The sequence below is a fragment of the Electrophorus electricus genome, chromosome 4 (assembly GCF_013358815.1).
Source record: "Electrophorus electricus isolate fEleEle1 chromosome 4, fEleEle1.pri, whole genome shotgun sequence".
Classification (NCBI taxonomy): Eukaryota; Metazoa; Chordata; class Actinopteri; order Gymnotiformes; family Gymnotidae; genus Electrophorus; species Electrophorus electricus.
In genome coordinates this window covers 21,900,180-21,927,679 of record NC_049538.1, presented here as the reverse complement: position 1 = coordinate 21,927,679, position 27,500 = coordinate 21,900,180, and the positions used below count along the sequence as shown (strand labels likewise).

General features: G+C 35.3%; 1 protein-coding gene across 5 annotated transcripts in view; it reads right to left on the bottom strand.

Moving 5' to 3' along the window:
• The window catches only part of LOC113568198 (suppressor of tumorigenicity 7 protein homolog), a 36,371-nt gene that overhangs the window by 879 nt on the left and 7,992 nt on the right, over positions 1–27,500 (bottom strand). Inside the window, exons 2-17 of one of the 5 annotated variants that reach the window (XM_026996384.2) lie at positions 26,838–26,871; positions 23,326–23,361; positions 18,963–19,045; positions 18,396–18,555; positions 16,287–16,341; positions 13,001–13,116; positions 11,114–11,189; positions 9,750–9,904; positions 9,515–9,612; positions 8,984–9,098; positions 8,578–8,650; positions 7,969–8,071; positions 7,719–7,869; positions 7,347–7,439; positions 2,332–2,474; positions 1–145 (exon numbers count right to left, since the gene is read on the bottom strand). The exon at positions 1–145 is cut by the window's left edge and continues 879 nt beyond it. In XM_026996384.2, coding sequence (XP_026852185.1) covers positions 50–145; positions 2,332–2,474; positions 7,347–7,439; positions 7,719–7,869; positions 7,969–8,071; positions 8,578–8,650; positions 8,984–9,098; positions 9,515–9,612; positions 9,750–9,904; positions 11,114–11,189; positions 13,001–13,116; positions 16,287–16,341; positions 18,396–18,555; positions 18,963–19,045; positions 23,326–23,347 — 1,539 coding nt within the window. In that variant the 5' untranslated portion in view covers positions 23,348–23,361; positions 26,838–26,871 and the 3' untranslated portion in view covers positions 1–49. Of the gene's footprint in view, positions 146–2,331; positions 2,475–7,346; positions 7,440–7,718; positions 7,870–7,968; positions 8,072–8,577; positions 8,651–8,983; positions 9,099–9,514; positions 9,613–9,749; positions 9,905–11,113; positions 11,190–13,000; positions 13,117–16,286; positions 16,342–18,395; positions 18,556–18,962; positions 19,046–21,630; positions 21,662–23,325; positions 23,362–26,837; positions 26,872–27,500 lie in introns of those variants that run through there. The other 4 variants (XM_026996383.2, XM_026996385.2, XM_026996386.2 and 1 more) reach the window with 4 other exon arrangements.

Below are 27,500 nucleotides of genomic sequence, written 5' to 3'. Positions count from 1 at the left end.
GCAGTTCCTATGAGCTTGGCACCAGGGTATTTGGTTCAAATCCATGTTATTAGATTCGTGTGAGCTGGTGCCAAAGTCCAGAAGGCAGAATACTTTCCACTTTTTCCATGATAAAGTTAAGAGGAGCAAACAGGGTGCTGAGAAACTGTAGTGAGAGGAAAAGGAAAAGGGTTAGTAAAGGTGTAAAACAGAAGGTCTTTCTGAAAGAAAACAGGCATAAAACAGGTGCATAAGATTTTATCCAAAGAATACTGTGCCTGAAAAGTTCTTATTTAAATAAGGCTTGAAAGCTTAAAAAAAGCTCAAATAAATTGAAAATCATGTGCCTGACAATTTAACATGCAAGCATATATCAGAATAGCATATGATGCCCTATATAAATACTGGAGCAGTGCTGCTGATCACCAGGTGATCGTAAACGCTGGAACAACTGGTTAAACTGTTTCTACTGGAATGGATCAGTGGTTGTCAAACTTTTAGACCAAATCTCACCTGTCTCAAAATCAAAACCCCAATATGAGCATATATATGGCCGCTAGAAAACTGTGGATACTTAAGGTCAATTTGCTATTTGACGCAATGGAATGCTCTTTGAATGTCAGTGTACCCAAATGATGACAAAGTTAAACATTTTTTGACTGAACACACGCACACACAATTGCACATTACCATCACTGACAGGCTTTTCTTTTTAATCAAAAATAACCAACAACAACACTATTGAGATCAAGACCACTGTCATAAATGCTTACTCATGTTATCAGCACATACCAAAGGTCTTGGTAACCTTTGACATCTGGAGGGGGTAAACCTCAAAATAAATGTCCTCGGAAATGCAAGGACAACTTACTAGATCAAAGAAGTCTTGGGCTCACCAAATTCTGAAATGCTCTAACTACTAGCATTTCTTACTTAAAATGCAAAGAATTTGTATTTTAATCACATGAGCTACTCTGGTACCGCAAAGAACTACGATTGAGCCAAAGATAGTGTAGTACAGATTATTTTTTCCCCCCCTTTTGTGTTTATAGTTTAAGCCTTTATGTACAGTATAGTTGTGGTTTGGTTGTGTTCTTTGCTTTAGTGCAATCAATGTTTTTTTCCTTCTGTCTAGATATTTCTCATTAATTTAATTTATATAATCTTGTCCTGTTATTTATATCTGTATAGCTAGTACATTGTGGCAGTAAAAGTCCTGACTTCAGAATAACAAGGTTATTATTATTATTTTTTAAATCTAATCCCTACCAGTTTTTAAACACCTCAGCATACCTCTATGTCTGTTACTTTCCATGGTTTCCCCAACTAGATGCAACAGCTGCATCACTATAAAAAAAGACCACTGCACACCGTTCATTAACATCCACAAAACATTCATTTCCCTTTGACACAATATTCCAGGTTTCTTCAGTCCAGCATGCACACACCCCACCATCTCCCTGCACACACACATGCTCACATACGTTTGTTCACACACCTGCTCTACATTTGTTCACTTTGGATGTCATGGGAATGACAAGTGTGCATATGCCAACTAGCATGGAGCAAGTAAAACATTAAGTAGCTAGAAACCAAAATGGATACATTGCAATGTTTTACATAACGGCAATGTCCAGTCATGGATTAGAGCATATTTAGTGCAGACAACAGGACAGAGCATATGGCATGTTTGGTGCTGTTGTCACCAAGGATCAGAAAGATGGGACAGATGTGGTACAATTTTTCATCCATGCAGGTTATATTCTTATTGTCACAAATTCTGACAAGGAGCAATGAATGGCCATTTCAAATCATATTTAAATATTTTCAATCATGAAGTTTGATTTCATGTGGAAATTTTCTCCTCAGACTGCAGAAAATCTGCTCAAATCAGATAAGCCAAAAAATTTGTTTTGGGTTACACATCTGAATTATGTTTCTTGCATTGTAGTATCTAAATCTTCAGAGATAGAGGATGCTAGCTGCAGTTCAATATCTTAAAAAATATTTCAAGAGCTTGTCAAGTTTAGAAAGGTTTTAGTGAGAATATCACTAGGTGTCTGTCTCCTAAAACTATCAAACAATTTTTTTTCCCGAATGATACCCAAGGCATACTTTTACCACACCAAATATGTTTTAGCAATTGTTAAAAGTACAGTATTGCAAACATTATAAAATAACATTACAACGAACCTCTTTCACACTCGCCTAAATCAGATGTTTCTGATGACATTTAATAGTTTCCCTGTCTCAAACTTTCCCCAGTTAAGTTTTGGTGAGTTAACAGTACATTACTGGAATTGTTAAAAAAAACAAAACAAAAAAGCATAACACACAAAATGTAAGACTCACTGCCTTAGCGAAGACTCCCATGAGCTCTGGAAATTGGTGAGTGAGGAGAGCTAGCATGGCAGTGAAAGAACAGAGGCCTGCCGTAAACAGAATGAAGAAAGGCAGCTCCTTCTTCGGGTACACAGACACCTCATGAAACACTGCTTACACACATGAGAGACGGTAGGGAGAGTTAGCTAACAACATCAAATACGCATTGGACAATCACCCATCCAAACACATGGCAGCATGTTACAATAAGGTTAAGATCAATCTATGTTAAAAATGTGATCCCACAGTACAAAATGTGACTTAATGGAATCTCTCCTTAAACACATTTTATGAAGACACAAAACTAAGTAAAAAAGCATACTTAATCGCAAGGCATACTCTGCAGTGCATCTGGTAATAGTTGATATTATACACACTACCAGTCTATTTGATGCAAAAATGTGAAAACAAGCTCATGTAGAATGTCTGTGCAGTGTCTGCCTGCTTAGAATCATGAGTGCCTGTCATGCTCTCTATTGGTGAATGAACTGATCTGCTCTCTCAAAGGAGGGCACAAATTTGTTTATAGTAACATAAAATTGTTATAATATTGCCATATTTGCATTTTTACTGACAGGAACAAAATTAAACCTCAAAAGATCCAAACAATACAATTGTATTACATCTGAGTTGGCTAAACACCATGACTTCTCAAAAAACAAACAAACAAACAAACAAAAACAAAAAACAGCCATGCCAAGAAAAACTCTACATGTTTAGATCTACCCATCAAAATAGAATTTCATTATTGGAAAGAGAGAGCATTTTATTAATTATAAAGAGTCAGCTACTACTAAATACTGAACAACAACTTTTTAAAACCTACTCATAGCACTCTCACTAATGAAAGTATGAAAGAATGATGTATAGATGGTGATAATGGATAGATGCATAGATAGTATATTTTAAGCACTGTGCAAAACTGGCTTTTGATAAGTCATCAAGGTAGGTAATCAGATTATTTAGTTTTCAGTAGGTATCACTGCTGAGCTTAACAGCAGCAAACCACCTGGTACTCATTAGTGAATGACTGAAAAATAAGGTACAACAGAAAGTTAATAATTTTTGTATACAACAGGTTTAATTAAAACATCAAGTCGAACCCCATTTCATCAGAAAAATACACAGATGGCAGTTCGTTTTTGATTCCCCATTTGACAAGGAATTATACTCACACATGTAGAGTTTAAGTGGCAGGTACTTGGGTGCTCTGAAGTTCTATGGTTTAGAAGTGATAAATGTAGACTAGTTGCAATCATAAGATGGCAGCATTTACACCATGCAACGTACCTGATTATTTAAGTAAACTGCAAATTCATCAGGTACAGTTATATTCCTCTTATCAGGTGCTGAGCTGACTTGGATGTACTAATGTGAGAAGAGATGGAACATATGCAAATCACTGAGGAAAATTGATTTTCATGTAATCTAGTTAACAAAGAAAAACTGTTGAACAAGTTTCAATAGAAGATGGATTTCTGGGTTAGTGCTGAAGCAGTGCTTTGAAAGTTTCAAATTCTTAACCAAGAGCTATTGGTGCTGTTTGCAATACATTAAATTAAATAGCCTCTCTTCACTGTAGGGCCAAGCAGTTCCTAAGACCATGTCAAGTTGTCCCATGCTGTTGTCACTTCCTGTTGTGCCTAAAATCAGGGCCATGAACTATTGGTGGCAGCAACAGGTTCTTGTCATGATTATGCGACAAATTGTTATAGCCAAGTAACTCCAGTCACTACATGTTTAACGAGATGGATCATTTTGAGCTTTTTGTGCTGTTTTTGTCATTTTTTTAAATGGCAAAACAGCACAGGACATATTCAAATATTAAAACACTAGTGATTTCAAATGTAGAAACAAATGACTTAAAATGTAGAAACAATCAGCAAATCCCTATTTCATTAAGTCATTCTCCTGAATAATTCTACAGATCTGAGCATGTGCTAATGGGGAAAATGTGATTTGGCCCAACAGTGCAAAAATATTTGTACAAACAAGTTTTTTGATATTTTAATGTATTATACAGAATGCTTTAACTGGCTATAAGTTCACAGGTGCAGGAGCAGACTCTGAATTGTCACATTCGTAGCATGTGTGTTTTTTCTGATGAAATAGGGCTTGATTTGATGCTTTAATTAAACCTGTTGTATACATAAATTATTAACTTTATCTGTTGTGCCTCATTTTTCATTCATTCACTAATGAGTACCAGGTGGCTTGCTGCTGTTAAGCTCAACAGTAAATACCTACTGAAAAACAAATGACTTATTTTGATGCCTTATCAACAGCCAGTTTTGCAGTGCTTAAAATATATGCATTTTAGTAAATTTGAACCCCCCCCCCCCCCCAAAAAAAAAAAAAAACCCTGCCTGAGGTTGGACATATGCTCTCCTACCAGACAGATTTATCTCTAGACTGCAGGATGATTCCATTTCTTGTGTTGCATTTGTTGTGTTTCAACTGGCAGGCAGACAGACTGCAGTCTTGCCAAGGTCTGCATCTCCTAGATTTAACAACAACAGTGACTGTGCCCATAGGTGAGCTACTGGATACTGTCAAACAGTCTGAACCACTGGATAGGGAAGCCTTCCTACTCTGTCATAGTTTGAAATACAGAGAGATCTGTATCTCAATTTGTGCAGTAGATACTCCTATGCAGGCTTAATGCAACCGAGAAAGCCTCAGAGATCTCTTACTCAGCATGTATGCAACATCAACTATTTAAAACTACTAACAGATCTTTTCTCTCACTAACACTTCCTCCAAGTGCTAAAGGGCCACCATATTCTGGCCATTTAAAACATTAAAACAGTACTTAAGCAAGTCTCTGTGGGTGACATTTGTGCAGCAGCTAGCTGGACTGGGCTACATTGTGCACTCTTATAACCCTAAAGAAATGGCCTCCACCATTTCTTTCCTCTGGGTCAGGATTGCAAAGTTTTCACTTCATTTCAATGTTCATTGTGTGGTGCATAAAAGTAAATATACTACGTGTGCCCATCCAAACAGAAAGGATAATTATGGTTATTCGCATATACTACATGTAATTACTGTTCCCTTAAGGGGGAACCAAGGGGTACAACTTTTCACTGTTTAAGCATGGTGAGGACTGGCTAATAGAAGTGCGATGTGAATGACATTGTATGCAAAAACAATATTTAAATGAGGTTTTTGCATGTGCTAAAATGTTCTTCATAGCCATGTTGAATTACTTTGGCTCTCATGCTTTTCCAAAATGTGAGCTGAAACTGAAGGGAAATTTGAAATAGCACAGTTAAAGGTGTTAGTCAAATAGACAATCATGTTTAAAAGCTACAGAGCAGTTTGACTGGCCATGGTACTGCCTTTGTTCCATTTGCTTGGTTATAAGCTTTATTTTTTGGATAAATACAACTATGTTGTAGTTTGTATCTTTTCACCTCCCAGACATGAAATAAACCACATTCAAATTCACATACAATATTCACAATATTTGTACATTGTACTTTTATTTTTGGCATCCACAGCAAAGACAGTGGGCAGTAAAGAATACTCCTCAATTAGCCACCAACATGGACAAAAGGTCCATACATACTATGATAAAAAAAAAAACGTGAACAGCCTCTTAATTATTGCTTTCAGTTGTTTAACCAATACCCAGACCTAACAGGTGTATAAAATCATGGGTTGCACCAAAGAGCTCAGTAGCAATGTCATAGGCTGCCACCTTTGCCAGTTTGTGGCATATCATCAGTCTGCACAATACTAAGCATTGATTGCAGTGGTGTAAAGCATGCCACCACTGGAATCTGGAGCAGTGGAAAAATATTCTCTGGAGTGATGAATCAACATTCATTGCCTGGCAGTCTGATTGATGAATATAGATTTGGTGGATACCACTAGAACACTAACTACCATAACACATTGTACAAACAGTAAAGCTTGGTGTAGGAGGGACAATGATCTGGGGCTGTTCAAGATCTGGGCAAGGCCCAATATTTCCAGTAAAGTATATATTTAAACTACTGTATAAAAAGTCATTGTGGGAAATTACAGGCTTACAACTTTGTGGAAGCAGCTTGGGGAATGCTTTTTACATTTACATTTATTGCATTTAGCTGAGGCCTTTATCCAAAGTGACTTCGAATTATGGCTAAACACAACTTGAGCAATTGGGGGTTAAGGGGCCTTACTCATAGGCCCAACAGTAGCAACTTGCAGTGGAGGGGTTTTAACTGGCAAACTTCCAATTACAAGTCGAATACCTTAACCACTGAGCTACCACTGCCGTTTCTTTTTCCAGCATGACTATACCCTTGTGTACAAAGTGAGGTCCATGAAAACATGGTTTGACATGCCCATAAATGTTTGACATGTTTGGTGTGTAGAAACTCCAGTGGCCTGCACAGAACCCTAATGTCAATCCCACCAAACACCTGGAAAATCAACTGTGAGTCAGGTCTCGTCATACAACATCAGTGTCTGACCTCACAAATGCTTGACTGTTCACAAATTCCATCAAATACACTCCAAAACCTATAGGGATGGAATACGTGCGTTGTCAGGTGTCCACATACTTTTGGTCATATAGAGAATCATATAGCATATTCTGGACTCTTGACATTGTTTAAATGAATATTAAAGTTCTCAAAATGTATGTATTCCTCTATTCATCATACTGACAGCAGCTGCAAAATGTGTGAAATAATAGTGACTGTCCTTCAGTTGTATTACTTTAAACACACAATCTAGATTCTCCAAAATACTTTCAGGTTTGATAAATACTTTTGCAGATGGTAAATTATAACACTGCCTTGCCATTTGCATTCTTGGGTAAAAATGCACTAAATTGCATATTAATTAATGCAAAATGGTCAATATGGGCCATTGTGACCACTGGAAGAATGTTTTTGCATGTGCAAACCTCAATCAGGACCTTAGGCATACTGCAATGAACACTTTGTTTATGCAAAATAAATGAAATCTGTAATGCTTGGAGAATCTCTTACTTGGTAGGAGCTCCCTGTCTGCTGTCTCTGTGCAGATTGGGTATGGATAAAACAGATGTCCTTTTTCCAAAGGGTAAGGAATCATTCTAAAAGCTGTAAACCAAAGTATGTTAAATATACATTATCATTACTATACAACCATGCACTGAGAAATGTTTTTCATATTTCACAAACCAAACTTTGTCCCCTAGTTGCTTTTGACTGTAGTGAATCACTGCTGCTAAACTTCAAATCTCAAAACAAGTCTAAAGTGCATCAGTGAAGATACTACAGACACACATGTCTACAAACATTCTTACTTTAAAAATGCATTGGCATTGGCCACACTGGTGGCTAGAAATACATCATGTGCCCCTGAACATGGATACTCACTGCCTTCCCAAGTACAGTGCAGTAAGTTGAGTGCACCCTCCACCCTCTTCCAGTGCTGCAGGTGGAAGAAGGCATAAGCTATGGCCTCACTGTCGCCTCTCTTTAGGATGTGCTCCGGTGGCAGTATCAAACTTTTCATCTCTAAGAGGTACTGCATAAAGCAAATTTCACCACTTATTAAAACAGAAGCACAATGTAGTTAAACTGTACTTACTGCCATTTAAATAGCTGCAAGCAGCTCAAGACTTACTTTGGGTACATGTGGGTTGAATTCTACCGCTCTGTGTATGGCTTCCACTGCATTCATTTCTGCTGTACTCAAGCCTCGTCGAGATGCTGCCTCTGGAGAGAACCTGCAAGTCAGTGAAAAGTTGTCCCCTTATTATAGAGGTAAATAATGTATAAACTACATGTGCACTTACATTTCAGATAATAAACGCAAGATAAAGATGATATGTGCATTGTGCTTACAGTCCGAAATGTGGTTGGACCTGACTGAACACCTACATAGGTTATATATCCATAATTATATATCCATAATCATAATCTAAACAAACAGGTAAATTAATATGGGCTCTAAGATGACAATGGTATCAGGTACCCCAGTGTTACTTAGTTTTAAAGTGTTATTAATGCTATGTTGAGAGTGGCACAGAAATATTCAGCCAAAAGCATAACCATATATGTACTGGCTTGGCAAGTAGTATCCATTTACTAACTGATAGGTTTAACTGTCATTGTAAAAAAAAAAAATTGCCTAATTTAACATCTAAAGGCAGCTTGCTAGGAAATGTAATGTCTGTCTTTCTCTGAACAAATTCAGCACTGGTGTACAATAAAATGAACAATCCTGACTCACTTGTCGGACACTGCTCTGGCTTTAAGAAGGGCTGCTGTGTAGCATATTGTTGCAGATTTCGGTAAGCTAATGTCTGTGGAAGGAATAAAATGTTATGAGTAAACAGTATACAATAACAATGAAGCTGAAGATTACCTTCAATAAAAGTACTTAAAAATCAATTGGGGTCATCTTCAGTGTTCTCATCTAAAGACTGCAGAATTAAGTAAAAATCAGCATGAGAAACTTAAGACTTCCTAGTCATCTTTTAAATTTACTGTGGCATGCACACAATTTGTATTCAGTGTTTTGATTCTGTGCATGCAATAAAATGTTACAGATTAATGCAAAGCACATCTAACTGAGAAACAGACATTTGGGAAACAGCCAGAATAAACAGAGGAAAGCAGGGCAGGTTGCAACATACCATCATATTTGGCAAGAACTGCCTGAACATCAGCGTAGTTTTGCAGTTCAAGGAGTGACTCCAGTAGGTTCTCATGAATATTGAACATACTGAGGAGAGGGAACTCCTTCATTAACTGGAAAAAATACAGCTGTTATATGCAATACTGAAGTATAGAGGACAGGTGAACAAAGACGATGAAAAATAGCTGCACAACACAGCCATTTGGAGACATCTATTTAAATATCTTACATTATGGACCGTGAATCAATGAAATAATTTACTGTGTCACTACTACACTAGCACTCTAGCTACTGTGGCTATAATTTTATTTTCAAACAAAGATTAAGTAATTATCAAGCACGTCAGATTTAAATAAGGTTGTGAGAAGGAGCAGGGAAACCTTGTAAAACTTTATTCTGCTGGTTTTCCTGGAATGCAGTTGAAAACCACTGATTTTGTCTCCATGTGTTGTGACTTCATATAAACAAATTTTCTAAAATAAAGGTGTATGATTTATAAAAGTGTTGAATAACTTGATGAATAACTCACATCTCTCATCATTTTCACTGCCTCTTTAGTTCTTCCGAGCTTTCGGGAACACATAGCAAGTCTCCTCTTAATATAAACCAACACATTTGTGTCCCTTCCTAAAAAAGAAAGGAACAATTAAACAAACAAACAGGTTGTGAAAGCTTACATTCAGTTCTATATGTTCTAGATAGAACTATGAAGTAGTGTGTGAAGTAGGTATGGTAAATAATGCACATGGGCAGGGTGTACTTACTGTGCTGGGCCTCATACTGGGAGCTATGGTGTTGGAGCTGCTGACTGCGGCGGTAGCAACTTTCTCCCACCTTCAATGCCTGTTTGAATAGCTTTTCTGCTTCCACAATGGTGGTAGCCTCCTCTTCAGCCAACAGGATATATGCTGTTGCACAGCTGTTAGACAATCAAAATACAAAAAACACACTTGAAAAAATTCTAGCTAGGAACTTGGTAGTAGAGCATGACTGTCACAGCAAAAGGGTAAAACAAAGAACAATGAGTGATTCTCATTCTTGATTATTTACTAATGTTAAAATACTGAAAGCATCAGACAAATTATGACAGGCAAACAGAAAGGACCAAGTATACTGTCTAATACAGCTTTAGAACTGTTTTCACAATACAGTTAGTCTTGAAGAAAACACATTAGTCATTCATGGTCACAACTACAGCATGCAAGCAAACTGAAGTTGAATTCCATTTTAAATGACTTGTTTTTGCATCAACAGTTTACTGACTTTTTGACATACAGAAATCTATTGTAGATAGATCTAGATTTACACAGAAATCTATGCGTATCAAAACACATGTCTTTACTATTTAAATACAAGAGAACTTCACATAAAAATATGTAAATGTGTAAGAGTAAATAGTGGGAACATGTATTGCACTTTAGTGCACCGTGTTGATCCTCATGGTTATCACAAAGTTACCATATGCATATTCTGTAAAATCATTTTTTAAATTAAAAAACAGCTTATGACATACCGATGAAAATTTGAATACCTAAATGTATAAAGTGTACAACTTTCACTGCCTTTCTGAAATGTGATGAGGTAGTTAGTGCTAGAAAATGCCACTAGATTATACTAGTCCAAGACCATGAAAATTGTGCAGCTGTGCTGTTGTTCATCACTGGTCTTAAAAAGAACACATTATGGGCCAGCTTCCAAGAACATAAATCTAAGCCTATAAAGATTGTGTGATGGTGACTTATTGTTGGCACTGCAAATTAGTTCAAGACAAGGCTCAATCTATTGGAAACAGTCTTTTTATGCATTAGTCTACAGCCCTGTCTCCAAGATCTCACAGAAAACAATTTAGAAGTATAAGGTCTAATCTACTTCCTGGGAACTATTTAGTATACAATTTCATGTTTAGTTTAATGTACAGGGGCAATGGCTCATAAGCTTTGAACCTGAAAGACCCAGCAGTAAATAACATAAAACAGCAATGATGGGAAAAATCTGAATGTACAGAATAACAAATTGATTGTAAAAAAAAAACAAAACAGATGCACAAAACAAAGCAATGGTAGTAGAGAAGCAGGTCTATAGAATATGAAACCCAGATGGATAGAATATAAAACAGTTAGGTTCTCACTCCTCAAGCTCCAGAGCTTCATGTGCAGCAGATATTCTCGCTTGTGGGTTTCTTTCTCTCCATGCCTTCTGCATTACTGATAATACACACAGAAAGGGGACAACTATTTTCAACATCCCCATATTTCTTCAGCATTAGTCTTTTATATGTAAGCACATGAAATATACACACAGCACTACAAACAGTGACAGTTCTACACATCAAGCTAATTCACCCTATTGAGTCTCTATGCACTATACAGTCATTTCTATAAAGTCTACAGGAATATTAGACAAAGACACAGGCTTCGATCATTCCTGGCAATTTGAGGTAAATGAGATTTTTTGTTTTTGAATTGTTTTTGTGTTCAGTCCCCCTATTTCTGGTGTGCTAAAGCATTCTGAGAAATTAACTTCAAAGTAACACATGAGCATGTCTACAGGACAGTATGGGTCTTATGCATGGAACATTTAGAAATTTGTAAAGAATTGTGGGTTAAACCAGAAAAGTGCCTACCTAAACAAAGCTACAGCCAAAAAAATCATTGACACACAATCTTAGCAACAGTGGTACTTATTCAGTAAGGCCCAGTATGGTCAAAGCTAATAATAAAATACGTGTATACAAAATTCTACAGTTTCATTATTGATATTCTACAAAAATTTCATATATACAAGAAAAAAAACTCACATCTGGCCAAAGACCATGGAAACTTAACGTAACATTTAAGCAACCTGAAATTTTTTTTTATTTGCAATTAAATCACCACGTTCCGAATCAATAAGATCACAATTATTATTATTATTATTATTATTATTATTATTATTATTATTATTATTATTAATGCCCATGTGAATCCTGGTACTGGAATAGTAAGCAGTTCAGGGTTTTTTTTTTTGTTGACAAGCATGCTGTCATAATTAATCAGCAAGGGTCTGGTCATTGACATAGCAGTATGTGGTAACCAGATGTGTGTCAGGGGAACAGGGATAATAGGTAGATTAAGACGTTATAGCTAACAATAGCTCCTCAGAATCTAGCATCATCACAATGTTTTACAATTCTGAATTGTACCAAAATCTATTCTAATTATGATGAAACTCGAATCCTAATCAATTATAAGCAAACTGATTTACTTTGAGGTAGGAGATTAAACCTTTAAATGTAATAAACAAAAAGTACATCACAATACAAAAGAAAATGCTGCATGGAACACCATCATGGCATAAAACACTATCGCATTAACATTAAGCCATAATACAATAAAATTAACTAAAGTAAAATATCTCCAAATACAGTGCATTATAGGCCGCACCACACCCCACTTCTACTGAGAGCACCTTCAAATGCAGCATATCTGAAAGTTTTGTTTATTTAGTGGTTGTAAATGTTTCAAGGTTTGTACCAATGCAGCACTTATTTTAATTTCATTTTTCTGGCAAAGCTATGTTGTTGCATACCATATTTGGACAGTGCCCATTTTCAGCAAACCTTTTAAATATAGATTAGTGGTTTTCAAAAGCTCTAGCTCATCACAGAATGTTTTCATTTCTTTCTTCTTTTTTTTTTTTTTTGCAATTTTTAACCATCATGCCATGAAATTCATTGAGGCTTATACAGCCTCAATGAACTGGGGAAATGAGTAACGAAGGAATTGTGACAATCTAGTAACAACACACACTTGTAAAGCTGTAGATTTTAGAAAATGTGTGCTTGTAGCATGATTTCAATACAATGAACCATGTTTTGCAAAGCATGTAAATATTAGCCCAGGAAAGATGCTTCAGGCCTGCAAGGGAGAATAAGGTTCTAAGTAAGGGCTTTTGATAATTTTGTTGGTGTATCTTTCATGGTAAAATGTCCTGCATGTATTCATGGTAAATGTTTGGTTCATTTTTGGTTTCTTACTAGCATCAGCAGGGCGGATGTGGTCTGAGTCGCAGGTAAAGAAGGTCTGATGGTCCTGTGCTGAAAGATTCATGTCATAGTATGTGAGAGGCTCTCTACCAGTAACCCACGTGTATCTGTAATAACAGCAACAGCAACAGTTAGACACAATTACCCTTAAAGGGATGATTAAGGAATGACTGATAATGTGCACTCCTTTTACAAGGAAGAGAAAAGATACAGAGTAACCTGTCTCTACTTCATTTAGAATTAAGTAAAAAATAGAGGGATCAGTTAATCAGAAATGTGTTGAAATTTAGCATGTTATTTAACCTTTAGGATGATCCTATACAAGCAGTAAACTATGTTCAGCCATAAGTCATACAAAGTTAAGCAGAATCACTTTCCAAAACATTCTTTAGAAAGGGCTGACAAGGATTTTGCTTAGTTTTGGTTTGGTTTACCAAAACGATATGAGATGGGGTGACTGGACACAAAAAAATGGACACAATATGATTTTTAAAGGATAATGCCCAGAAAAAAATATTCCTTTCTACTATTTTACCTCATAAATCTTTGAAGCATAAAGGTTCATAACAGATTTTATGAGTGAGGAAAATAATGTAATAAATTATATACATTCTTTAGCTAGAGGATGCAAAACAAACAAAAAAAAATCTGGTTTGAAAACAAACCAGTTATTCAACCATTCTAATACAGTCACATATTTACTGAAACACTAAATTGTAGTATTTACTTAATTACAAATAAAACTGACAAAGCAGGGCTAGTGATCTGCCACTCATGGTTATTATGCTTTACTGATTTATTTATTTAGCATAAGAGTTTATTTTTTGTTTTGTTTGAGTTTTTTTGTTTGTTGTTGCTTTAGTTTTAAGTATTATGATTGAACTCTATTACAGAATTTACCAGTAAAAGTAGATAAAGTCTGATTACAGTACTACAGTAGAGATGACACAATAACAGATATACTGCATCTGAATATCACCCAATATCAATACTGATCTGATATTTTTTCATTAAAAACCACTGTGGAGCTGTAGTTCAGATGTTTGGGGAAATAGTTTTGTGTGAGGTGCATTATATATGCTATTTTACAGATGCCATGCATGGATATGACAGATAAAAAGAAATAACAAATAAATAACTTTTTTAAAGCAATTTTTTTCCTTCAATTGCCTTACACGCAGTGTCTCTTACTGAGATGATATTAATTACCTTGGTCTTCACCTGCTTGGTTCTCAGCTTTACTGTGCTCACCCTCAGCACACAGCTCTCAGACACTCATTTTTTGGCTGCGTCTGCTCAGTACGACTTCCTCCCTCACTCACTCACTCACGAAATGTACACTACAATTTATCTGCATTTTTACTTATTACTGAATGCAACTATAATTCCACATCAACTTAATTATAACCTTATAACTGTTCCTGTGAATCAGTGGTAAATTGCTGTTCTACCTGCTAGACACCAAGAGAGAGACAACGAGAGACTACCAGTAGACTTGGTAGTCTGCTTCAACCAATAAAAATTTAACCTTTAATCTAATGTTTACAAGATGGTTATTCTTTGTACTCCCCCCCCCAAAAAACCCCCAACATATCTATGGACAGTTGAAGTTTCTCCAGCTTCAGAATTAAAATCTGAAGTCTAATTTAACTCAGCAGGATAACAAAACCCATTTTTCCACTGGATTTTCATGCGGTTTAAATATCCTAAAATTTAGAGCATTTCTGAGTATTTTATTATTTCTCATCTCTGACTCTGTTTCTGTCAGAGTTCTGCTGCCCTTTCTCCTCTCCCTGAATTTCACAATTTCAAATTTTGTCTCATTTAAATACGGTCATTAGAAGGTAGGTAGCCTGTTCCCCACACTGGGTTATCAAAATTATAGCAATGGAAACCACACGTTTCTGAGTGCATGGATTTTTGCATTTAAACATAAGTTACCAATCCTTCATGGTAAGAAAACGCTAGTTAAACTCTACAGCAGTGTGTTCAATGTAGCCCACCTGTTATCATGTGACCTGCCAAAACTAACCTGGCTGTCATCACATGCGCTGCTGTGCTATATTTAGGCTGGATTTGTGATTGTCTCGGATCAGTCCAATTTCTACATGTTATTGGATCGGTACCATCTCTGTATTACTGTATTAATTGTACTTTTCCCTTAGAAACAATCATACTCAAAGTAATTACAAATTGGTCCTTCCATTTAGTTTTTACACTTTGCAATAAAGGTTGGTTCATTTAACTAGCAACCATTGGAGGATCCATATATTTAAGACCATCATCCATAAAAAAAAAGAAAAAAAAGCCAAAACTGAAGTTTCTTTGGTATGAAATTCTGTTTAGCTTTAACTCATACTGTGTTGGATGTAGCTTGAGCCTTTGAACAGCTGCAACTCAACATATAAACCATACAGAGATGGACTGCAGATTTAGTTGTTGTCAGCCCAAGCATTAGATGTGAATGAACAATTTTAAAATGTAGCATAACTGCTGCTTCAAACATGGTGGTCCTTCAAAACAGGTGCCCACCTAGGATTTCTCATGCATTACAGTCTCTAGAGTTTACAAATAATGATGGAATAAAAATTTTAAATAAAAAATAAAACAAAAAGGGGGAAAAAAAAACAAAAAAACAAACAAAAAAAAACCCTCTTAAAAAACAAACAAACAAACCCCAAAACAAGAAGGGAATGGATGCCATGGTGTTTCGATGGGCAATCTAAAATTCAGAGCAGCCAAGCAGTAGCCAGTAAGAAAAAGACCACAGAGAACGTGACGACTCTTTATAATACCTTCTTGATCCACCCATTAGGATACATCACATACGAATTGTCTCATCTAGCCACAGCTGGCTGTGTGTTAATGTATATAAATGTGCTGTGCTCAGATTAAAGCAGAAACCATGCAGAATGTAATCTGCTGAGACTCTGCTGTTGGAGTGTTCACTGTCATTTATTTAGCATTTATTGATCTGCTTTGTTTTGTTAAATTTTTTATTATATTTGAAAACATGTCAGATTCCAGGTTTAAATAGTTTCTACTGGTCCCAAGAAATGTGTGGCTGCACCCTTCCTGGGCTCTTTCTACACTATTCCAAAAGAACTGAGAAAAATCCTTTGCATTACAATCTCAGAATGACAGGCTGTGCAATCAGTGTGTCCACTTGTGCAAGTGCCTTAGTAAACAAACAGTGGAAAGAAAGGTTTATGTTTCACAGACCCACAACCTTTAAGAGAAAGTTATGTAATAATGTAAGCAGAAAGGAAACCCTCACCTGTTATATTCTGCTCCTCGAAACAAATTTAGTGGATTTCTCCACACTTTACATTCTAGAGAGGAGGAGACAATGCTGTCAGAACAATTATCAATGATATTAAAAAAAATCTCAAGACCCAATTGAACTCCAGGCTCACAATTAACACAGCTTATGTGAGAACTGTTTTAACCACATCTTCCCTTTAGTTCAGTCTGCCTTTCAGATGTTTAGAATGACTAACAATACATGTATTAATAATAGCATAACAGCAAAGTTATTAATAATACAGTAATAGTAACAAAGGTGCTTTAGTACAAGTCATCATGACTGCATCATGTGCTTGGGACACAACTTTGGTACACCTAATTACAATTTGAAGCTTGTTACAATGCAGTTGATTTCATTATATTGTCACTGTATGATGAAAAATTCATATCTCCATTTTTAGTGATTTTTATTTTTTTTACCATGTGTAATGTAACTATCGTTAGCAGAGGCTATCAAAATGACCAAAATAAAACTGAAATGAATGAATGAATGAATAAATAAATAAATAAATAAAATCGTACAATCTGTTTAGTTAATTTGTCCATAAGATGCAGATGTGTCCATCAAAAATGTGTATCTGATCCTGTGAATCTCTAAGAACATGGTAAAACTTGTCAGCTGCAATGTGTTCATTAAAATGTTCATTGTAAGATTTAAATATAGCCCTTTGGCTTTTTTGTTGAAAAAGTATAATTTTATTTTCTCAAATTGTTAATCTTGAGGAAGTGCATGTTTGTTTTACATATGGCCAGTTTTAATAAATAGTTTATAAAGTGGCCAACTGGCTGAGCTTCACTAGCTAGCTAAATTACTTGATAATAGATTTATTTTTAAAAGTGACTATGTTGCTTGTTAAATGCAAGTCTATTATAAATATAAAATCATATAATTAAGAACCATTTTGTTTTGCTGAAATCTGTCTAAATTGCATTGTTGGGGTTTGTGTCCACCTTTAAGAGAACTATAGTCTTTTTTAGTGTTCCTGAAAAAACTGAATTTTGCAGATACATGTTCTCCATCAGACAGTGACGATGCATACAATTAATATGAAATGCTATAATCAGTGTTCGGAAGGTGACGTTTATAATGCATTTCACTACAGGTTACAGATTACATACCTTTAAATGCAATTTGGAATTTATTCTGTTACCTTGGAATAATCACTGATTAATTAACAGAACACATTACAAACCATTTAAAGATCATGTATTCTGTAATCTGCAGTGATATTACTTACTTTAACAGAATATGTTACAATTTACATTTAAGGGCATATATTCTGTAATCTATAGTGAAATACATATTAAAAGTAACCTTTACAATTCTAGTTACAAATTAAATTTTTAGAAACCTCTATAGGAAGAGTACAAGTTAACTATGCAACAAGATTTACAGTAAATGAAGAACATTATTTAATAACAAATACTTTTCAACATCCATAATTATAGACACCTATTACAAACTAGTGCAAACAAAACAGGTTAGCCAGATTATTGCTGGTGTCAGTGTCTGCAACCTAAAGTGCAGCAAAAGGTGTTCAGCACATTAGACTGAAGCAACTGCTACATATATTGTGGCAGCAAGTATTTTTACCTTTTTGTTGTCTTCTTTTTTGGCATTTTTCTTTACTTTCACATGATTTTGATCCTAATAAGGGCCTAATCATGGTTTACCATTTTTTTTTAAGAAGAATGGAAAGAACAGTAAACAGCATAAATACCATATGAGAAACTAATGGATGTCTATTATCCCAGAAAGAAAAATGTGGTCTTGTACCTAAAATCCAAAAAGGGTTCATCCTAACACATAAATGACAATGAGTAATATAGGTCTGACGCAAAGGTTTCACAAAGCACTTATAAAAAGATCTTACAGCTGAAGGAACAAATGATTTGTTGCAATTATCATTTGTAATTTCCAAATCCTTCAAATGAATTGCTCAGCTGCGTCACCAAGGATTTATCTTCTTTCCCCCAAAAATTACATCGGCATGCAACTGTTCCACTGCCATTTGATCATCTCCAATTAATCTGCTAGCTGTTTTGATGACACACTGCAGTTAAGTATCTGCTTACTTACCGGACACATTTTGTCGGTTGGAGTCTGCATCTCCATTACTTGTATTGGAGTTGTTTGGGGAGCTGTTATCTACTCCTCCCAGTAGAGGTCGCAGGTGACTCACGGACACTTGCTCAATAAAAGAAGTGCCATATTTTCTGAAGTACCACCACTCAAATATCTGTAGGAAGGAATGGCAAAACTGAAGATGCCACAATACAGCATACAAAAGGCTGTATGTCCATATTCAAAATTTGGATGATCATGGCACATTTTGAATATTCTGCCAGTCAGAATTTTCGGTTAACCCAATGATGAGTTAACTCAGTTTATATACTATTGTTAAAAGGTTAAAATTTAATCCAATAAAAAATGTCATTCTCCAAGTAATTAGCAGACTTTCTACACACATACAAAAAGACTGAAGCTTTTTTACATAAATGCACATTTTTTTTGCAGACAGAAAGTAAACATTTCTGGTACTTGGACAGTTTGACTAGTGCCAAGACAGGAAAGACCTTACTAATGACATTATTAATTAGAGCAACTGCAAAAATCATGTTTACATGAACATTTAAAGCAACTTACCAATATAAGTCCTGAAATCAAGGAAGAAGTACCAGTCAAAGCGACGTAAAATTTTGGGGTCAGTGTATTCAGGAACATGCTTACTGTGGACACACAGATCACATATTAAAAGGTTAAAAATGCTCTTGCCACCAAAATTGTGTGTGTGTGTGCGCATGTGTGTGTGGATATATATACACACATACATATACACATACATACATACATACATACATATACACATACATATATACATACACACACATATACACACACACACTCTGAAATATGTAAATAAGTACAGATGAGAATTAATTGATTTATTTTCCTATTTAATTTGAAAATAAATACATTCAGCTGGTACACAAGATAACTAAAATAAGTAACAAACAAAGGGTACTTTAAATAGTACTCAATATAGTTTAAATTACCACAATTACTTTAATTAAAGAAATAATTTAAGATGATTCTTTTCCATATTACTTGTGTCATATCACATGGTAATTTCAGGAAATATTAACCTGACATGCAATGGACACTTTATAACGTTTTCAAAGAAACTTAGTAATCAAAGTTAAAAATCTTTAGAGTGCTACAGAGCTATACTCAATATGTTACTAATTATATTCTGTTATGGCTACTAAAATATTCCAGTCTGACTAGGACTAGCTAGCTCCTTAGCTAACCATCATCTGACAATCATCGTGTGCCATCAGAGTCATTGTCTACCCCAACACTCTGTGACAGCAGTGCGGGAACAAGCTGAATCATCCCAACAAGGTGCCAAAGTAGGGCAAAAGAACACACACAGAAATACACTGGAAGAAAATAACATACAGAGACTATAATGGGTTTGATAACAGAATTTTATTCATGCATGCTTTCAACACAAACAAGAGTAACTAAGAATGACCCCTCAGAGTCCTTAAACAGATGTTTCCATGGCTCTGCAGCCATGTCCATCTCCATCAAGCATCAGACAACCTGGGTTTTAAAGTCTCAGCTCCTCTCTGTATGAGGTATCCAGTAATGCTGAATTGGAGCACAGTAAGTGTGGCTCATTAGAAACTCCATCTCTCTAGCCAACACAAATACTTTCGCCCACTACTTTTAAAAATAAATCAATTCCATTTGAAAATGGGGGGAAAAATGTTCCCCCACATCAGAATTGATACACCACCAGATCACATTGAATAATTGCAATCCCCATGCTCCTTAGATACTATGGCTAACCTACTCAAGCAATCAGATTGTTTTACCAGCAGAAAATATGGAAAGAGAAGCTGTAATGAAAGATGTTATTAAACATTACTATTTAAATAACCAATTGCCACTCATTTGGTCTGTATATATAGTGTTATATATATTTACCTAAACTAACAGCATAGGATCAATGTTTCTCTCTCTCTCTCTCTCTCTCTCAAAATAATCACAGTAAAAATGTTAATCTTAAGTTTCAATTCTTGATATCAAGTTGAAAAGTGTGTTTTCATATTAGGTTACTAATAAAATAAAAAGTAGGTTAAAAAAGTAATACTAATTTTCCCTATCAACACATTTTCCGCTCATATATGGGCCCATAAGAGTTTGGGTTTTTCACTTTTATAGGTTGATGGGTTCTGATGTTCATCTAAAATGATAGAGGTAGTTACTGCTGTTTAGCAGTGTCCACTTTTATTCCCTAAATTAAATAACAGAAATATATCAGACACACCATCTCAAACTGAACAAAACCAGAGGCAAAATTAAAGCCTTAATACTACGTTTCTAAAAACAAACACAAGATATTGAAATATCAACATAGACATGTTAGCAAAACAAGTTACACCAGGATTCAGCTTCTTTGGGCTAATATTATTAAATGCTAATTCTAAAAGCTTTAAGAGCAAGCATATCTTTCCTAGTGTTAGCTAAAAAGATTTACCTGTAATATAGCGTGCCAGTTTTATACAGAGCTTTGCATTTAGAAATAGGGACAGAAGTTGTCCCTCCTCTGGGTACCTGCATCACTAAACTGGGTGTGTGTGTGTGTGTGTGTGTGTGTGTGTGTGTGTGTGTGTACACTCCTCCCAGATAATTTGTGTGTTTGTAAATATATTTACATTTATGCATCAGACAAGCAAACATTGATGATTAAGCTTAAGCTATGATGGAATGAAATGTGAGTGCCTGTATGGCAGTGGATTCACATCCATTGCAACATATTAATTGAAAAAGTGGTTAAGAGCATGCAATGAAAGCTGAAAAGGTTTTTCTTTTACGACAGCAACTGAATAGTTTAGTGCCGTGACAATACTATGCAAGGGATGAAAGGAAAGTGTTTTTACACCAGTATGTAGCTATGAAACATGGCAGCTTCTCTCATATAGTACAAAATAAGCTCCAAACTAAGTCAAGGATAAAACTTGATATTACGCTGAAGCACAGTTATTTAGTTCTACAAGTTCTTTTTACATTTTTAGGATTCCAAATATCAAATCAATAAAAGGATAACATAAATGCGTGTGTTAATTGTAGGCGTAAAATTATTTTTTCTTCTTCAGTTGTGAGTGTGAATAATCTTATATTTAATTATATTTCATGCAGTCTTTTAAAAGCATGCAGCATTATTGTGTTTATCTGTGTTTCAATTTAAATAAAACCACACAATGTTTCAACAGATATAAAAAAAGAAGTACCTTTAACACACCTTAAATTATTTCCAGTGGTCAACTGCATTTCTGAACAAAATGTTTACTGTTAACACAACTTCTGTACTATTTAAATTCAATATCAATTTAGAAAACATGTTTTAAAATGTTAATTTTGGTAGCCTTCTTTCTTGGTTCGGTGTGTGAACTTTTTATTATTATAAAAAACTAGAACTCAAAAGGAAAAAACAACAAATAGAACTACATGAAGAGACACCACAGACATGCCAATTAAATAGAACAAATTGTAAATTTATTTTTAAAAAGAGCAGAATTGTTTAAAAAGAAAACAGAAAAATAAGGCAAAATTGAGACTAATATACTACAATAGTTCAGAACATTTACTAGTGCAGGTTCTGTAAAGTATGATAAATATGCTGCAAGAGGAAAGAGGGGAAAGGATCTCAAGAGACACAGTAAATTATGTGTAACTTGCCAAGAATGGATTGATTTAGATTTAGCAGTTGACACACAACAGCAACATCTCTCTGTGGTCCTGCAGTCAAAAAAAGGACTGCAGAAAGGACTGGTAAAGAAGGGTTTGTCTTTAAGAGCCTTTTTGTGCGTGCAGAGTCAACCTTTGATGCGACAGCCCTAATTTTAATGAAGGTGTGGACACGGTCTCTATAACACAAGCAGAAACATAGCCACCCCCCCTCTAAAAATTGTTAACTTGAACTATTACCACTTGTCACAAAGTCAAGACAAAGTAAGCATAAAAGACCTTAATGACTTACTTTAAAGCAGCAGTGCACAGCAACAGCCCATTATTACTGAAATCATCCGCAAGTTGTTTTAGAAATATGCTCAAATTTGGTCCGTTTAAACACATTCTAAACAAAATTGTCAGGCTTTTCAAAATAACAGCACCAAAGAATAATAAGAAATCTAGGGACCAGGTGCATTATCACTGATTAGGCCCATTATCATGTCACTTTTAAGGGGGGATATCTGTAAACATTTAAATTTATAGCAATATAATATATCTATGTGAATAGCACTTCTTAAGCAGAACAGGGAAGCTAAAGAACTTTTCTGGAATGTGTTTTTATGTAGTATTTATTATATGCAAAAGTAACCTGTGGTTACAATCCAACATTGTTGTATATTCCTGATTATTAATATACATTTCTGTTCAATTTAAATGTGGACAAAATTCTCATGTCGAAATGGTTTAAAACTGCTTGCAGTAGTAATTAAGCACTGGTAAGTATTCCCAGACTTAGGAGAAAACCAAGGACAATCCATCATCAGCCACTGGCATTATTTTAGTGCATTGCACATGCATGTTACACATGCAAGAAAATATTTCTGTAATACGACAGTATTTGGCCAATGGTATGCTCTCTATATTAGCAGTTGTTCCAGAGAGAAACAATTTTAGCTCTGAATGAAACAGTTCAGGAAAAAACATAGCTCTACAGAAAGAGCATATACTGCAGTAAGGAAAAGACAAAGTGCAAAGGGGAATTAAAAAATGCATTCTGCATAACATTATTTCCCATCTAGACAAAATGGTTGACTCCAGCACCTAGCCTTGAAACATATCAAAAGGAGCCATGAGAAAGCAATAACACTAAAAGAGAAGGTTTAAAGGAGGGAGGAGGGGGGGGACAAACCAGACCACTAAACATGAACAGAGACAGACAGACACAAGCTAGATGCAGAAGAGGCTGGAGGATGGTGGTACTTACGCGAGGACTCTGTGCCAAACATGGCTGGGCCGGGTGCTGCGATGGAGAAAGAAAGACAGAAAGGGAGGGGGAGAGAATGAGAGAGGGAGAGAAAGAGAGGGGAGGGGATGATGAACAGGCAGCTACACAGCAGGGGTCATCAATGCACACAATGCTGCCAGCCAGCCCTGGCTAAAGGAGACCAGATGCTACACTCCTGCAGCTGCTAACAACCCTTATGCTTGTCCTTAGCAACATTAAACCCTTAAAATGCCACCGCACCACGCTGACAGTTCGGCAAAGTCCAAACATATAAAACACTCTTAATATCCAGAGCCAGTCCTTGTGTGTTTATATCCAAGGCTAGTACAGTATAGCAGCTCACGCCGTCTTCGCTGTTGTTTTATTTCAGTCCTCTTTTCTTTTTCCTCTTTTTAGATGTTTCTTCCCTACTCCTGCTCCTTCTTCACTCAGGTGGAACAGATGGGGCTGCTGTAGCTGAAGCAGAAAGCAGATACTGCTATCGGTTAGGCTGAGGCTGCTTGCCGGTAAGACAATAGCTATACAAACAGCAGTGACGTCAGGACCCTGTGACAAACCGACTGCTACGAATGGTGGGGTGGGGGGGCCTGGAGAGGGATCCAACCAATGAAAAATGATTTCTTATAACAGACCTAGCAGTCACCAAGTCATACATTTAGTAAGAAACAGCAAACTGAACAGCAAACTGAATTTTTAAAAATATTTGTGAATTCTGCTTTGCAGATACTACAGAGAAAGTTCCAGTCCTCAAATAAAAGCCACGTATTAGTAAGTACAATTTTATCCATAATAATTATGCAAATCTAATGACTGCTGCGTTAAACATACAGAAAACTCTTTAAATAAATGTTTTACACAGATAATAAAACATGAAAAGTAAAATATTTTTCTTCTTAGAGGAGCATTTGGTTTTATGGTGTTATAATTTGTGTTTGCATTTGTAGCTACTTTCCATCCTTAACAACCCTAACCATCAATGAAACTCTAAATGTACATCTAAATAAAGATTAAGAAAATGGTATTTTTCAAAACAGTCTTTTTATATCATACTTAATCACACATTTTATGAACCACAAGTTACTCCGTCTGCTCTCACTCCCTTACTAAAGCCTTTCCTATTTTCCTCCCCCATTTCAGAAATCTCTGAGGGTCATGACACAGGCATGTTAATTACACAGGGGTTTTCTGAGATTTTGCACCAGGGAGAAATGGAGGAGGGGACCTGCTCAGTCCCTGCAGTGCACTCCAGGCACATAATTCCAGCTATAACCATACAGGGATAAGCAGATACAAAAGGTTCCTGCTTTGTAATACTGTACTACCTGACCTTGTAGCCTCTTCTAGATTTAATCACAATTATCATACACAAGAAATGTCAAAGGCAGACAAAAAACAAAACAAAACACATTTTTTAAACCATAAGGTGATGAAACTAAGTCACTTCATACTTTCAAAGGATACAAACAACCAATAAACCTTGCACTACACTGAGGTACATAGGGATGGCTTAATGACATTCATTCCTCCATCCTTCTATGAGAACATACTGATTTTGATAAATCATTCAGTTTTTAAGATTGAGTCACCAAAGTTGCTGAATAACTAACTACTTTGGCAAAATACTAAAGTCACTGTTCAACATAAGTAAAGGGCTGGCTGGCTAAATATTTCACTGGTCAAGAATAGAAGACACTTCAAATGAACAGGGAATCTCACATTAGGAGAATTATGCGTAGCTAGCTAGAAAATCCCAACTAGACCTCAAACTGCCAATTTGTTCTGAGCTAGCTAGTACATATCTGAAAGCTGCATTTGACTTCATTTTTATCAGCTCAAAGATTATGGTACAGATAGCACTAGTAAGACGAACATTAGCTAGCTAGTTTGTATTTTAATAGGTAGTTAGTTAAGAAGCCTAATGTTCACTAAAGTAACAACTCAGCAAGTGTCCTTTTGCTAAAAAACAAAAACAAAAACAAAAACAAAAACATCTAGCTAATATTAGCTAACCAACCTCTGTTTAACGTCACTTGCATCCTACGGCTTAATGTGTTAGCCATCTAACTAATATTAGCTACTTATATAAATTTGTGCAAGTGTTAAATTTTTTTATTTATTTTTTTATAGTTTGCAAACTATGCGCAAATGACTTTACACTTTAATTTAAAGGCAACACTTAGTGACCAGAAAATTCTGTTCAACAGAACACATTTGTGTTTGTAGATGAGACTTGCAGCCTAATTTTAGTGTAGCTTTTGTGTGAAAACTTTAATAACAGGTTTTGTAAAAGTGCAGACTTTAACTGATTGTGATGTTAACAAATCTTTAAATATATTGATGTGTCTTTATTTCAGAAGCTTTTACATAGTTACATAGTTCTGTTTACTAGTCCATTGCTGTTGCCTTGAACAACACACTTTTATGTTTGTTAGTTTAACTAAAAATGTTTAAGTAATACATTTCAAAGCCATTTTTAGTTGGCAGTCTAAAATGAAATTGAGTTACCTTTACTTGATATAGTTCTGCCAACCTAAAATATTAGATCATGGTTAGTGAAAGAAATTAGTAAAATGATTAATGAAAGAAATTCAAGTTGAGGTGACTTAGTAATTTAAGTTTAGCTAACCTTTTAAGACTTGTTATGCAAACGTAAATTTGTAATTTGTGGGGAACAGAATGACCGTAACAAAAAAAAAGTTTTTTGTTTTGTTTTCATTTTTTTTTAACTAACTTTAAAAAGGCAATTATTTATTTATGAATTATTTTAAATTGGAGACACTTTTTACAGTGCAGTATAAACTATTACTCACAGATTACTTCCATGTTTCCTTTCACAATCTCATTCTCAACTGAAATTGCCTGTACAGCCTTTCAGCAATTCAACTGTAATTCTAATACATGTTAGATTAGGGAACTGTTTTACTTCCATTTTGCTGAGTAATCCATGCATTAATTCCTTGTTATGCCAGATTTTTTGTTCTAATCATGCTCAGTTCACCATTGTTTAATTAATTTTGTTTTACTATAGCCCTATTTTAGTGAATTTGACATCTCTGGTCTTTGTTAGCATACTTAATTTTTTACTATTATTTTTATGCATTCTCATTATAATAATAATAATAATAATAATAATAATAATAATGCTCTCCTGGATTATTCAATAAACATCCCATCATTTATAAAGGTTGTGATTCATGGTTGGTATTTCTAATTTTGGTAGATGATAATCACGGTACATATTTAAAAGAAAAACCACACACAAGACATCTAGTTAATCTGTTAAAATCAGTTTTGTTTCAGAATTAAAATATCCCCGATACAGGCTCAAACATATGCAGTTGGATGCCTGAACACGCCAGGGTTTTGTGTTGTCAGGATCAAGAGCAACATTAGCATTAGCATTAATATTAAAAAAGGTAACATTAGCTACTAGCAAACTCCCGAGTACTTAACTAGTTAAGATAGATGACTAGGTAAATATGATGACATACCTTATTTACTTGGAGGTTCATTTTATTTTCCCGCCTGTGCCAAAAAAAAAAGAAGCCTTTGTTGTCAAATAAATAAATTTCTAATTTATATTTCTTCAACAACGTTATCCACCACCGAAGTGGAAATGACTCATTTAACAAAACATCTAACCTTAGTCTGTTAAGCAGCTTTGTTTGAGAACTGAAACATCCTCTGATGCAGGCTGAAACATATATGGTTGGATGCCTAAAACTCACCATGGTTCACTTCTCAGTTTGCTAGTGACTGATTTTGACTTGTTGATTATGTGTGAGACATTGTGGTGCCTCATAATAAATCAACCTATCAGAGCAGAGCATATCAATTATTCATGAGCCCAACGAAACAAAGAAACAAAAATGGACAGGGGGGCGCTGTAAAACAAGCTTGTTTCCTTGCTTAATTTTAGGACCAAATCACAGTGTTGTAAAAAGGAGCATAAACTGACTGTTAGAAAAGTAAAGGTTAGTTCACACAAACTGTGCAGAGCAAAAGATAAATGGATTCTAAATGTACACCAACCAAGTGTTACTCAAAGTGGTCCTCCTTATAAAGTTGCTAGTCAATATAAAAAAATAGAATTCGGAATTAAAACAACTTTATCTGTGAGGTTCTTACTGTGAAGTCAGTCAAAGTCCCAAGTG